Genomic DNA, 15,418 nt, shown 5'->3' on the forward strand with positions numbered 1-15,418 from the left:
TGTCCCTGGGACACCGCCCTGCTCTTGGGAAACAATGGGACAGGAAAATGGGGAAGGGGGGTATACGGACAGCCGAACATAAAATAATATAAAAGGGTCCATCTGTTACATGGAGAACATTCCGTTTTTTTTGCGGAACCATTGAAATGAAAGGAAAGCAAAAAAACGCCCGTAAACGAAAAAAAAAAAAAGTCATGTGAAAGAGGCCTAAGGGTCCATTTACACATCTGTAGTGAATTGCGGATCCGCAATACACCCGGCCGGCACCCCATTGAAATGCCTATTCTTGTCCGCAAATGCGGACATTGTGTGCTCTCCGCATCCATTCCATCCCCATAGAGAATGAATGGGTCCGCACCCGTTCCGCAATTTGCGGAACGGATGCAGACCCATAATTACGGACGTGTGAATGGAGCTTAAGCGCTTGTTTACACGACGTATGGTTTTGCGGTCCGTTTTTCATGGATCCGTTGTTCCGTTTTTTTTGGATCCGTTCTGTTTTTCCGCAAAAACAGGAACTTTGTAATCATTGCAAACACTAAACACATGTGCAAAATGGGCTGGGCATAGCATTTCTACAGCATGGATCAGCAAAAAATGGATGACATACGGACATGTGTTCCGTATGCATTCCGTTTTTTATACGGACCCATTGACTTGAATGGAGCCACTGAACGTGATTTGCGGACAATAATAGGACCTGACTCAAAATGTTGCGGAACAGAAAAACGGAAATACAGAAACGGAATGCATACGGAGTACATTCATTTTTTTTTGCGGACCTATTGAAATGAATGGTACCGTATACGGAAAGCAAAAAACGTTTGTGTGAACGAGCCCTAAATGTGGGAAATAAACCTGATGTGAACACATTTTAAGACCAGTGGACCAAAGTCATGTAGATTGTAAGCTCTCGCAGGCAGGGCCCTCTCCCCGCTGTAGCAGTCTGTTAATAGTTTCATCATGCCTCCCAACCATGCTTGATCCGTCAGAACAGTCCCAGATTTCAGTGGATGTCCCGCAGTCCCAGAATAGCTGTGGTATGTCCCACTCTCAGCTGATAGTAATGGTGAAGCAGGGAGCCGTCTGCTCCCTGCTTCATCATTCACCTCAGTTACCGGCACATATTTTGGCATAACTATTGTGAGGGGGCACATATCTGGGCATAACAATTGTGAGGGGGCACATATCTGGGCATAACTACTGTGAGGGGGCACATCCTAGCATAAATATTGTGAAGGGGAACATATCTGGGCATAACTACTGACAAGGGGCACATATATTGGCATAACTATTGTGAAGTGGCAAATATATGGGCATAACTATTGTGAGGGGGCACATATCTGGGCATAACTACTGGCAGGGGGCACATATCTGGGCATAACTACTGTGAAGGGGGCACATATCTGAGCATAACTATTGTGAGGGGGCAAAATAATAACAAGTTTGTGAGCAGCACAGCAAATACAGTAGGTTGGGTGCCAGCGGTTGTAGGAGCAATCCAATCTCTAAGTAACATAAAAAGGAATAGTCCACGGCCCTTCCACGAGTAAAATAAAGATGTGACTTTATTCACCAATGCAACGTTTAGTTCCGCACACTGCTTGAGAAAGGTTCTATTGTGAGGGGGCAGATATCTGGGCATAACTACTGTGAGGGGGCAGATATCTGGGCATAACTACTGTGATGGAGCACATGTAGGCATTGCTCTTGTGTGGTGGTACAAATTACTATGTGGGGGCATTAAGGGGACTGGGTGTGTATAGTTATGCTTTGGGTGGAGTTGGGGGAGTGGCCTAGTATAAAAAAAAATGCACATATTGTCCCTCTTTGTTGGGAGGTATGGTTTCATGTTTATGGTATTTTTCATGTTATGTATGTGTAACCCACTGCCCACTTTAATGCCAATTCCTGATTCCAGAATCTGTTGGGACCAGGCTCAGCTCAACTGAATATGATGTAGGGAGTCACCCTCTGTATGTTGGCAGTGTGAGATTGGATATTTAACCCTTTAAATCACACCCTTTTATGCCCACTTTGATGCCCATTTGTGTGCCAGTCGTTTCTGCTGTGAACTGATGTCACCACAGGACCGCTCACTGCAATTTATTTTATTTTTGGGAAAAGCCGTCCTCATGATTCAGAACCAAAATACAAAACATGCAAGTCACGTGAATTAGAAACTGAAGAATAAGAATCCAGCTCCAGCTTTGTACAAGTTCACGCTATGTATGTGTTGGTCACGTGACGTGTGTTTACCGTCCCGGCAGGGAGGCGGTGCGGGTCACGTGACCGCTGTTCCTATTATACTGACAGGACCTCTGTCCTTCCTCCTGTCATATGACGGGCGATACTGTTCCCACCATGATGTCCTTGCTGCTCCTTCACACATATCAATAAAGATGAGTGAAAAAAAAGAAAGAAAACAACCCCCCCCCCCAGGTGATGGGCGTGTCCTGAGTAGTGACGCGTCAGTCAGCTGACAGAAGCTCGGAGCAGAGGCTGGGAGGTTGTAGAGCTGCTGCCAGTCTGTACCCGGCAGCTGCAGCTAGAGACGGGCACGTCACACCTTGGCACCAGGTAGAAGAGGATGGCGGCGGAGATCCACCCCACACCCCTTACCCGAAAACCCATACTAATGAACAAGGTGGAAGGATCCCAGGACGTGGTGAATATGGCTGTGATTGTGCCCAAGGAGGACGGGATGATCAGTGTGTCGGAGGACAGGTACCTGCAGCGCGTGGCATGATGCCCCCGGAGCTCCGCTTCATTATTTACTGCCTGCAGCTTAGTTACTGAGCAGGGTGCTGGGTTACATGGGCTGCTTAATAATTCACTGCCAGCTGCAGAAGTGAGAGGCACAGGGGGTGTATTGGCATTTGTGGGCACAGGGGGTGTATTGGCATTTGTGGGCACAGGTGAGGTGTATTGGCATTTGTGGGCACAGGTGAGGTGTATTGGCATTTGTGGGCACAGGTGAGGTGTATTGGCATTTGTAGGCACAGGTGAGGTGTATTGTCATTTGTGGGCACAGGTGAGGTGTATTGGCATTTGTGGGCACAGGGGAGAATGTTGGCATTTGTGGGCACAGGGGGGTGTATTGGCACAGGGAGGTTGGGCAGCAGTGAAGTCAGTTACTCTTCTGCAGGTCATTCATAAGACTAATAATCTGCTCTTACAAGGGGGCTGTGTCCTTATCACTTGGGACTGGCACATATTTAGGGCATCTGGTAGTTATTGCCGCTTCTCAGTTGTGCCCGTCTGGCAGTAAACCTGATATTACTGCAGAGTTGTGCTGCCCGATGGATCAGGTTCCATTGTTTTCTTCTCGCTCCTTCGTGCTAATTATCCCTCATGTAGCCAAAACATAGGTGTGACATTTACCAGCGTACCTCTGAAAGACAGGGCACAGGGCACAGGTTACCATGCGGAAAAGCGCCATTGTAGTACAGAACCAATTAAATACAAAAATAGGTTACAAGGGAATTGCGTAAAGCAACAGTATAGCAGAAGAAACAACTAGAAAACCTATAAACGGACACTGAGAGCTATTAAGCTATAAAAATATTGTTTTATTAAATGCATGACTTAAAAGATATACAAAAGCGATGACAGAAAAATGCAACAAAGTGCGGTACAATCCTGGGAGAATTTATAAAGTACAAATCAGTATAATGAAGCAGGAGACGTAAACACAAGAGCCTATAAAAGAGAAAGCTGCCATATAAGATCTATGTTTAGAAAGACATCCACTATCCATGAGAGTGCAAACTGCAGTGTAAGCAGAAAAACGGAGCACCTCCCAGGTGTATATTAGACATATACCTATTCAATGAAATGCAGCACCATGGTGAAGGGCATGTGCAAAACCACATACAATTGACAAAACAATATATTAGACATTTGTTCAAGAGGCTCAAACCGCAGTAAAATACATCAAATAAGCGGACAGAATAAGGGTCACATACCGTATCTAGAAAGTAACAAATCCACAGGAAGACCGCATACCCCGACGCGCGTTTCGATTGAAACCTTCCTCTGGGGGTACAGAACCAGCAAAATGGATGGGATCAGACAGATCTGATCGACGCTTTGCTTTTTTCCTTCAGTGCGGAAATTCATCTGCTGTGTGGATTTTGAAATCTGCAACTTCTCAATTGTTTGTGCGGATTTCACCCTTTTAAATTTTAAGGGTGAGCTATACGGCAAATCCGCCTTAAATCGGCACCAGAAACCGCGAGTAACACGTGGTATTTAGTGCAGAAACGTACAGCAGCCAACATGGAAATTCTTGTAGTATTTTCTGCAAGACGGCCCGCTCCTATGTGCTGGTAGCTTCAAGGGTTAGGTTCATCTCATACATTTGGGGCGAGCGATGAGCGAAGCGAGCTTTGGATGCTACATCCTAGGTCGCTTTGTTCTTCGCTCATCACGATTTGGGGCATATTGCTAGGACCTATCTCTAGAATTGAGCCCTCAAAGTGAAGGAGAGCAGACCGCGCATGTGCGGACGCCCTACATTCATTCCTATAGGACTGCCGAAAATAGCCGAGCGGCATCCCATGGAAATAAATGGCAAGCGTGGCCACCGCGCCTTTCACTTCTATGGGGCTGACAGAGATCCTGCTCGGCTATTTTCAGCATTACGGTAGAAACAAATGGAGGACGGCCACGCGTGTATGATCCTTGCTCCTTAATAGAGAGAGGTGTGCGACCCGCACCTATCAGACGTTGGGGGCATATGCTACTGATATGAGAGGGGCCAACCACACGAGACTGAAATTACAGAGGAAAAAAACACACAAAAAAAGCTGTCTGTATCACATGTGCCAACTGCAGCCAATTACTGACCTTGGTGGTGACTCTGGCGGGTACAGCACAAGCACAGCACCTACACTCCAGCCCTCACGTGAACGCTGATGCGGCCATCAATGGCAAACAGTAGTGTTCTGTGATGAAAGCAGGTTCTGCCTTGGTACTAATGATGGCAGCATCGGAGTTCGGAGCAGGGCTGGAGAGCGCCTGCTGCCATCATGCATAGTGCGGACACACAGGACCAGCACTATTGACATTAGCTGCCATGACTGTAGTTGGGGCAGTGCTGCAGTGACGAGTGCTGTGCTGTGTGGCTCTGGCGCTGACTTCCCATTGATGGCGCTACATCGAACAGCTGATCAGTGGATATAGAGGGCGCTAGACTCTATAGGTGGGGTGCAGGGAAACATTGAAAAGGATGCAGCGCTGGCAGGAGCACCATAAGCCTGGTGCTGGGAGTCAGATCCCCACCAATCTTAGGCCTCTTTCACACGACCGTTTTTTTTTTTCCGTTTTGCGGGCCGTTTTTGGCGTTCCGTATACGGAACCATTCATTTCAATGGTTCCGTAAAAAAAACGGAATGTACTCCGTATGCATTCCGTTTCCGTATTTCCGTTTTTCCGTTCCGTTTAAAGATAGAACATGTCCTATATTTCGCCACAAATCACGTTCCGTGGCTCCATTAAAGTCTATGGGTCCGCAAAAAAACGGAATGCATACGGAAATGCATCCGTATGTCTTCCGTATCCGTTCCGTTTTTTGCGGAACCATCTATTGAAAATGTTATGCCCAGCCCAATTTTATCTATGTAATTACTGTATACTGTATATGTCATACGGAAAAACGGAACGGAAAAACGGAAACACAACAGAAACAAAAAACGGAACAACGAATCCGTGAAAAACGGACCGCAAAACACTGAAAAAGCCATACGGTCGTGTGCAATAGGCCTTATATTGATGACCTATCCTGAGGCATTTGGGCATAAAAATGGTTGCAAGAACCATTTTATAAGTTTTTTTTATTTTTTATGTCCATGCGACAATATTTTGTCGCACAGACGTTTCGACACTTCGGAGTGTCGAGGGTGTGCCGGGCCCGGAACATTGGCCCCTGCAAATTTACTAACAAGTGTAAATGTTCTCAAAAACCTACTCCAAGTAGGAAGTATCCTGTGTATAGGAGGATGACTAACTGACCGAAGGGGGGGGGGGGGGGGCATCTGCTTGGACCCCCACCGATCCCTAGATCGGAGGTCCTATTCATGCGGGAAGAGCATGTGCCATGCTTCTCCTTTCATCCTCTCTGGATGGAGCTGCCGGATATTGCAGAGCTTAGTACTCGACTACCTCCGGCAGTGCCCTAGAAAATGAATGGAGTTGTAGGGTGCATGCTCGACCTGCCGCTCCATCAGATCAGGAGAATGGGACCCCTGTTCTCGGGTCAGATCCCCAACAATCCCTTAATTATAAACTTGGCACAATGCCTTTAATGAAACCATATCACACAATGGAGAACGGTTAAAGGGAACCCCTTAGGCTTAGGGGATAGCGAAGAGCGGTCTGGATACTTTTTTGATGGTTGACTGACACATGATTGGATGGATATGTGCAGTTAGCATTTTTTGTTATTCCGCCAATGCTCCTGTGCAGACCTATGCGTCAGTGCTGTAAACCGTGTGCGGCCTGATCCTGCAGTCCTGTTACCGTCTTCCATCCAACCCCTTCTGATCCAACAAAATAGTTCATCTAAAAATACAAATTATTCATCTCTTTGCAAACAGGTCTTTTTTTCAGGTCATCATTACTTTGATGACATTTATTAGCTTTTTTTCATGTTGGGCATTCCTCTGTGTGCTGCACAGGATACGTCTGTGCTGACGCTGTCCGATGTGGAGGATGAGCAGAGTGAGGCTCCTACATGCTGAATGTGCAGCCCGAGTAACCTTTCTAGGGAAGGAAATGACTGGGGACATGTTCCTGTTAACGGGGTATTCAGACAACAGACTTTTTCAGCTTATTCATAGGCTAAGAACCTCTGGGAACCCAACCTTTTTGGAGAATGAGGAGGATCCTTCTAAACCTTATTGTAAGATAGAAGTGTCCGAAGTGCATTACAAGTTATGAAGACTGGATTCTGTCCTGTTGGTGTCGCCTCATCCCTTTTCTTCCCTCCATTGAGAGAAAGCGGGCGGCCGTAAGATGTCCTTTATTAGAATTGTATCAGTCTATAGCGAGCAGAATTAGTACCCCACGGTTCTCTGCTCTGGCTCGTAAATCGGGACCCCCCACTCTGATGTCCATATGCTCTAGCAGGGGTTTCTACATAGTGGCCGCGCCAAAACCCCAGGGTTTACCGGACTTTGTTTCTGTTTCTCGGCCAGTGCATGTGAAGCATATAATGTGCTTCAGGCCTTATTCACACATCTGTGTCCATGAAGACATGGCAAAATGGTCAGTGGTTCATCCATGAAGATGTCTGTGAAGGATCCGTGATTGGTCAGTGTTTTTTTGCCTTTCGTGTGGCATCGACATGCACTACTAGGCGGAAAAAACACTTTGTTTTGTCAGTGGTTTTTGCCGACCCATAGACTTCAGTGGCCATGTTTGATCCACATCACAGATCAAAGTAGAGAGTGTCTCCGTGATTTTCTTTTGCAACTTCATGGCGGATTTTTCTGCAGCAATTTACACCCCATAGGAATGTTCTCTAAGGCCTCTTTCACACCTCACTGAATCACGTACGCGTGCTTTCCATGGTCTCCACCGATCGTTCATGTAACCATTGACTTTAATGTGTGTATTCACACCAGGGCTATGGGTCTGTGGTGAGACCATGGAAGCATACCCTATTTTGTCCATGATTACGGATCCCTCACGCACCTTATAGTCTATGGGTCTAAAAACCACTCCATGTTTGGTCTGTGGTTTTCATGGACCATTGGTAGGAGATGGTCTAGCAGTGTCTGTGGAAAACAGATGACACAAGGAGGGGAAAAAAATGGACACACATACCAAACGCAGATTCTTCATGGACAGCTTTACGGAGGAACCACTGACCATCTTATCACAGGATGTCATCATGGACGTGGGAACGAGGCCTAAAGTGCTTGTTTATCCACAGAAAGCCCCTTTCATCTTGCAGCCACCCATCTCACCAAGGGTAGCTACAGCCAGCCAGAGAAATGTAGTACCTATAAGACGCACTGGTCCATAAGACGCAGGTTTTAGAGGAGAACAATAAGAAAAAAATATTTTTCATTAGACATCAGATCAGCAATCAGACCCCCAATATTGATCAGACCTCAGCTCACGGCCCCAATCAGACCCCCAATGTTAATAAGACCCTCAATCAGACTTCAGATCAGACTCCAATGTTAATAAGACCCCAATCAGACCTCAGATCACCGCCCAATATAAAGAAGACCCCCCCATTCAGACTTCAGATGAGACTCCATGCCTCATATCAGCCCCCTGCTATATCTCATAACCCCCAGCCATATTTATTTGCCCCTAGCCATGTTTGATCAGCCCCCAACTAGGGCTGCAACGAGTACTCGACTAAATCGAGTAATTCGACACAAAAAAATCCTCGATGCAAATTTTTTGCATCAAGGATTCGTTTGTGTCACGTGACCATGGAGCGGGAGTCTCCCGCCGCGCTCGGAATACTCTCCTTTCCAGCAGGGGGCCTCCGGACACTCCACAGCACATTCATGGTCCCCTGCTGACCTCCTGACGTACGCACGCCGTGACCTGACGCGCTGTGTGACGTCAGGCGCAGAGCAGCGTGGAACGATGGAGTGTCGGCGGCACCCCTGCTGGAAAGGTAAGGTGATGCGACTAAGGCCGGGTGCACGTAGTGCACAGCGTCATAGCAACCAATGACGCTGTGCACTCCGGGTGTCAGGAGGAGCAGGGGGGAGTGCTGCTGGCACAAGGGGGGTGGGAGCGCTGCTGGCACAAGGGGGGGAGAGCTGAAGGCACTGGGGGGGAGAGCACTGCTGGCACAAGGGGGGGAGAGCTGAAGGCACTGGGGTGGGGGAGAGCTGATGGTACTGGGGGAACGGAGCTGATGGCACGGGGGGGGAAGCTGATGGCACTGGGGGAACAGAGCTGATGGCACAGGGCGGGGGGCTGATGGCACTGGGGGATAGTGGAGCTGATGGCATCGGGGGGAACTGATGCACTTGGGCTGATCGCACAGAGGGGAATGAAGGGTGTTGGGGACTGATGGTAGGGGGTCTGATGAGTTTTTATAAAAGAAAATAGTCTATTAATTCATTTTTTCTTATTAGATTACTCGATTAATCGATAGAATACTCAATTTCTAAAATAATCGTTTACTGCAGCCCTACACCAGCCATGTTTGATCAGCCCCCAGTCTCAGATCACAAAATAAATAAACCACTTACCTCTCCTGTTCCTGGAGGCAGCCACTCCTCACTGCCTGCGCTCTGTCTTCCTCCTCCGTCGGCTGTGCTGTAAATCGGCGTGCACAGAGCGCCCCCACGCTGTGCGCAGCCACTGCACAGCCGACAGCCGAGGACCAGGAAGCGGTGAGTACAGAGCCTTCACTGCTTCCTGGTCCTCCAGTACTAATGAGCGCATTAGTATTCACCCCATTAGATGCAGGGGCATTTTTCACCAACTTTGGGGGGGGGGGAGTGCGTCTTATGGGGCGAAAAATAAGGTATATTCTGATGGTCATGACTGAGAGCATATTGTGAATAAATTGTAATAGTAGATTTCTTTTTCAGGATATTGTATTGATGGTTGTCTGCTAGAACTCTCTGCTGTTGTCCAACATGTACATGTGCATTTTTTTAATAGTATTTGTACGTTTTATTTACATCCTTTATTTTCCATTTATGAGACGGTTAACTGCACAAACCACTTTGAAATTGGGTCACACTTGCCTGCAAGACATAACCTGCTATAATGTGGGGGATCTCGTGTCTGCTCATCAGTGCTACAGGAAAAAGTAAAAAAATAATAAAATGAGGAGCATTGTCACTCTTTAATATTTAACCACTTCCAGACCGGGCCATTTACCTCCTTCCTGACCAGGCCTAATTTAGCAAATCTGACATGTGTCAATTTATGTGGTAATAACTTTGGAACGCTTTTACTTAGGCCTCATGCACACGACCATTGTTTTGGTCCGCATCCGAGCCGCAGTTTTTGCAGCTTGGATGCGGACCCATTCACTTCAATGGGGTAACAAAAGATGCGGACAGCACTCCGTGTGCTGTCCGCATCCGTTGCTCTGTTCCGTGGTCCGCAAAAAAAAAATAACCTGTCCTATTGTTGCCCGTTTTGCGGAGAAGAATAGGCAGTTATATCAATGGCTGTCCATGCCGTTCTCAAATTGCAGAACGGACGCCATCCATGTTTTGCGGACCGCAAAACGCACAACGGTCGTATGCATGAGGCCTTATCCAAGCTATTCAGAGATCGTTTTCCTGTGACACATTGTACTTCATGTTTATGGTAAATTTTAGTCAATATGTTTAACCTTTTATTTAAAAAAAAATCCAAGTTACTAAAAATTTTAAAAAATTAACGGTTTTCTAAATTTTAATCTCTGCTTTTAAGACAGATAGTGATGCCTCATTAAACATTTATTAATGAACATTCCCTATATGTCTACTTTATGTGGGCATCATTTTATTGGCACCATTTTGCAGTACATTTGGTTTTCTGGTTGCTTTTTATCTCATTTTTGGGAGGTGAAGTCACAAAAAAGCTGTTTAGTGTAATACTTCAAATTTTTTTTTTTTTTACATCGTTCACTTTATGGGGTAGATCATGTGATATTTTTATAGATCTAGTTATTACGGACGCAACAATACCATTTTTTTTTTTACGTTTTACACAATAAAAACATTTTTAGAAAAAAAATTTTTTGTGTTGCCATATTTTTTTCATTTTTCTGGCTATAGTCTTGTGTGAGGGCTTGTTTTTTGCGGGACGAGGTGACGTTTTTATTGCTATCATTTTGGGGTAGATACGACTTTTTGATTGATATTATGTTTTTTGTTATTTTTTTTTTCCATTTTTAACACCTTATTTCACCTTAAGGACCAGGCCATTTTTTGCAAATCTGACCAGTGTCACTTTAAGTGGTGATAACTTTGTTTCAATTTCTCTACTTCTATAATACATAGTAATACCTACAAAGATAGTTATTACTTAACATTCCCCATATGTCTACTTCATGTTTGGATTAATTTGGGAATGATATTTTATTTTTGGGGGACGTTACAAGGCTTAGAAGTTTAGAAGCAAATCTTGAAATTTTTCAGAAATTTTCAAAAACCACTTTTTAAGGACCAGTTCAGGTCTGAAGTCACTTTGTGAGGCTTACATAATAGAAACCACCCAAAACTACACCCCTCAAGGTATTCAAAACTGATTTTACAAACGTCGTTAACCCTTTAGGTGTTCCACAAGAGTTAATGGCAAATGGTGATAAAATTTCAGAATTAAAAATTTTTGGCAAATTTTCCATTTTTTCCAGTAACAAAGCAAGGGTTAACAGCCAAACAAAATGCTATATTTATTGCCCCGATTCTGTAGTTTGCAGAAACACCCCATATGTGGCCGTAAACTACTGTACGGGCACACAGTAGGGCGTAGAGGGAAAGGTGCGCCGTATGGTTTTTGGAAGGCAGATTTTGCTTGACTGGTTTATTTACACCATGTCCTATTTGAAGCCCCCCTGATGCACCCCAAGAGTAGAAACTCCATAAAAGTGACCCCATCTAAGAAACTACACCCCTCAAGGTATTCAAAACTGATTTTACAAACTTTGTTAACCCTTTGGCCCCTTTCACACGGGCGAGTATTCTGCGCAGATGCGATGCGCGAGTTGAACCCATTGCACCCGCACTGAATCCCGACCCATTCATTTCTATGGGGCTGTTCACATGAGCGGTGATTTTCACGCATCACTTGTGCGTTGCGTGGAAATCGCAGCATGCTCTATTTTGTGCGTTTTTCACGTAGCACAGGCCCCATAGAAATGAATGGGGTTGCGTGAAAATTGCAAGCATCCGCAAGCAAGTGCGGATGCGGTGCGATTTTCACGCACGGTTGCTAGGAGACTATCGGGATGGAGACCCAATCATTATTATTTTCCCTTATAACATGGTTATAAGGGAAAAAAAATAGCATTCTGAATACAGAATGCATAGTAAAATAGCGCTGGAGGGGTTAAAAAAATAATAATAATAATAATAATTTAACTCGCCTTAATCCACTTGATCGCGCAGCCGGCATTTCTTCTGTCTGCTTTCTTTGCTGTGTGCAGGAACAGGACCTGTGGTGACGTCACTCCGGTCATCACATGATCCATCACATGATCCATCACATGATCTTTTACCATGGTGATGGATCATGTGATGATCGGAGTGACGTCACCACAGGTCCTTTTCCTGCACACAGCAAAGAAAGAAGACAGAAGCGATGCCGGCTGCGCGATCAAGTGGATTAAGGCGAGTTTTATTATTATTATTTTTTTAACCCCTCCAGCGCTATTTTACTATACATTCTGTATTCAGAATGCTATTATTTTCCCTTTATAACCATGTTTATAAGGGAAAATAATACAATCTACAGAACACCGATCCCAAGCCCGAACTTCTGTGAAGAAGTTCAGGTTTGGGTACCAAACATGCGCGATTTTTCTCACGCGCGTGCAAAACGCATTACAATGTTTTGCACTCGCGCGGAAAAATCGCGCATGTTCCCGCCACGTACCCGCACCTTTTCCCGCAACGCCCGTCTGAAAGAGGCCTTTAGGTGTTCCACAAGAATTAATGGAAAATAGAGATACAATTTCAAAATTTCACTTTTTTGGCAGATTTTCCATAAAAAAAAAAATAATAATTCCAGTTACAAAGCAAGGGTTAACAGCCAAACAAAATGCTATATTTATGGCTCTGATTCTATAGTTTACAGAAACACCCCATATGTGGTCGTAAACCGCTGTACGGGCACACGGCAGGGCGCAGAAGGAAAGGAATGCCATACAGTTTTTGGAAGGCAGATTTTGCTGGACCGGTTTTTTGACACCATGTCATATTTGAAGCCCCCCTGATGCACCCCTAGAGTAGAAACTCCAAAAAAGTGACCCCATTTTAGAAACTACGGGATAGGGTGGCAGTATTGTTGGTACTAGTTTAGGGTACATATGATTTTTGGTTGCTCTATTTTACACTTTTTGTGAGGCAAGGTAACAAGAAATAGGTGTTTTGGCACCGTTTTATTTTTTGTTATTTACAACATTCATCTGATAGGTTAGATCATGTGGTATTTTTATAGATCAGGTTGTCACGGACGCGGCGATACCTAATATGTATACAATTTTTTTATTTATGTAAGTTTTACACAATGATTTCATTTTTGAAACAAAAAAATCATGTTTTAGTGTCTCCATATTCTGAGAGCCATAGTTTTTTCAGTTTTTGGGCGATTATCTTAGGTAGGGTCTAATTTTTTGCGGTATGAGGTGACTGTTTGATTGGTACTATTTTGGCGTACATACGACTTTTTTGATCACTTTTATTACCTTTTTTGGGAAGTAAGGTGAGCAAAATTTCAATTTCATCATAGTTTTGTTTTATTTTTTATGGCGTTCACCGTGCGGGTAAAGTAACATGACCGTTTTATAGATCAGGTCGTTACGGATGCGGTGATATCAAACATGTGTAGGGAATTTTAATTTTTTTCATTTTTAATCAGTGATAAATGTGTTTTTTGATTTTATCTTTTTTAAACTTTTTTTAAAACATTTTTTTGACCCAGACCCACTTGGTTCTTGAAGATCCAGTGGGTCTGATGTCTGTATAATACAGTACAGTACACTATATAGTGTACTGTACTGTATTTTCACTTTACAATGTCTGATTAGACTTCTGCCTTTAGCAGAAGTCTAATCAGCACCATGGACAGCCTCTGATCAGTACCATGGACAGCCGGACGCCTGTGAAGGCGTCCGGTTGCCATGGTAACCATCACTCGCTGCCACAGCAGAGCAGTGGGTGATGGGGAGCGAGGGGGGCCCCCTCCCTCTCCCATCGGGGGCTGCTTTTTTTTTAAAAAAATTTTATTTTACACTTTGTGTCCCCCATAAGGTCACACAAGACCTTTGAGGGACATTTAACTTCATTTTTTTTTAACTATTGATTTCTCCTGTAACTGGGCTGACATAGTAGCCCCAGTTACAGGGGAAATACACCCCCAGAGTAGCTGTACAGCAAAATACACCGCTGTACAGCCTCAGTGCAGGGCTGATCGAGGTCTCTGAAAGACCTCACACAGCTCCTATACTCTCCCAGACCCGGAGGTCACATGACGGCCGGGCCGGGACAGGAAGCTTTTAGCGCTTCCTGATCTGGATACACAGCGCTCCTTGGGCGCTGTGTATACAGCGCTCTAGAAGGCAGGGACACCGAGGAAGGGTCCCTGCCTTCTCTCTGGGGTGCTCTGCTGTCACTCACAGTGGGCCCTCCCGCTCGGCAGCTGCACGATTAGCGTGCAGCTGCCATCTCTGAATGGACATTCCAGAACGTCTATTCAGAGATAAACGACCAACCCAAGGACGTTTATAGTCAATGGGGGCGGTTGTGAAGTAGTTAAAGATGACCTTTCACAGCTCCTGACATGCCTATTTTATTAGCTTCATGCATTCCCCACGTAATATCAATTCTGGAGCATCTGGTTCTTATGGCTCTATGTTGTGCCATTCCTCTATTATTTCTGCTGGAAGTTATGAAAGAATTGCTAGCAGTCTGCAGTAAGGGTACAGAGGGGAGGTAACAATTTGGCGGGGGGTGTACCTGCACAGACTCACTCAATCCAATCAGTGCTGCCATTTTCAGACTGTGCAGGGACACACCCCAACTGGTTACCTCCCCTCTGTACCCTTACTGCAGACTGCTAGCAATTCATTCATAACTAACAGCAGAAATAATAGAGGAATGGCACAACATAGAGCAATAAGAAGAGATGCTCCAGAATTATTATTACATGGGGAATGCATGAAGCTATTAAAACAGGCATGTCAGGAGCGATGACAGGTCCTCTTTAAAGGGTCTGATAGAACAATAGCTGTTTAGTTGCATATGGACATCATAGATGGGGTTCTCCTATTTTGACCCCCCCCCCCCCTTCTATTAACCAGAACAGAGAGAATCTGCAAAGTGGATGGAAGATGTTTTATATGGACAGCTCTGTAATAAGAGTCTCAATGTTTTTGCTGCCAATTGTGATAAGTTCACGAAGCCGTTCCTAACACCTGATGAAAACATACGTCACAGGTGGTTGTCAGTTGCCATACCATGTAAAAAATAAAAATTGAGATTCCTCAGGGGTGGATACCTTTTTAATGGCTAACTGAAAGCATGATCACACAATTGTAAGCTTTCTAGGCTATTTGGGCCTTTTCATAAGGCATCTTTTACGACAGTATCTGAAGATTCACATATTTATACACCAAAGCACATAGGAAGTATGAGGTGGATGAGACACGTGATGTTAACTAGGTCAACATGAGTGGAAGAGGAAACCGTTGTAGCAGAAAATTGTTGGATCACTT

The 15,418-nt window shown here is 44.9% G+C and overlaps 1 protein-coding gene across 1 annotated transcript in view; it reads left to right on the forward strand.

Moving 5' to 3' along the window:
- Positions 1–2,465: 2,465 nt before the first annotated feature.
- WDFY2 (WD repeat and FYVE domain containing 2) overlaps positions 2,466–15,418 on the forward strand; it is a 91,342-nt gene continuing 78,389 nt past the window's right edge. Inside the window, exon 1 of the mRNA XM_040426047.1 lies at positions 2,466–2,727. Coding sequence (XP_040281981.1) covers positions 2,591–2,727 — 137 coding nt within the window. The 5' untranslated portion in view covers positions 2,466–2,590. The remainder of the gene's footprint in view (positions 2,728–15,418) is intronic.

The sequence above is a fragment of the Bufo bufo genome, chromosome 3 (assembly GCF_905171765.1).
Source record: "Bufo bufo chromosome 3, aBufBuf1.1, whole genome shotgun sequence".
Taxonomy (NCBI): Eukaryota; Metazoa; Chordata; class Amphibia; order Anura; family Bufonidae; genus Bufo; species Bufo bufo.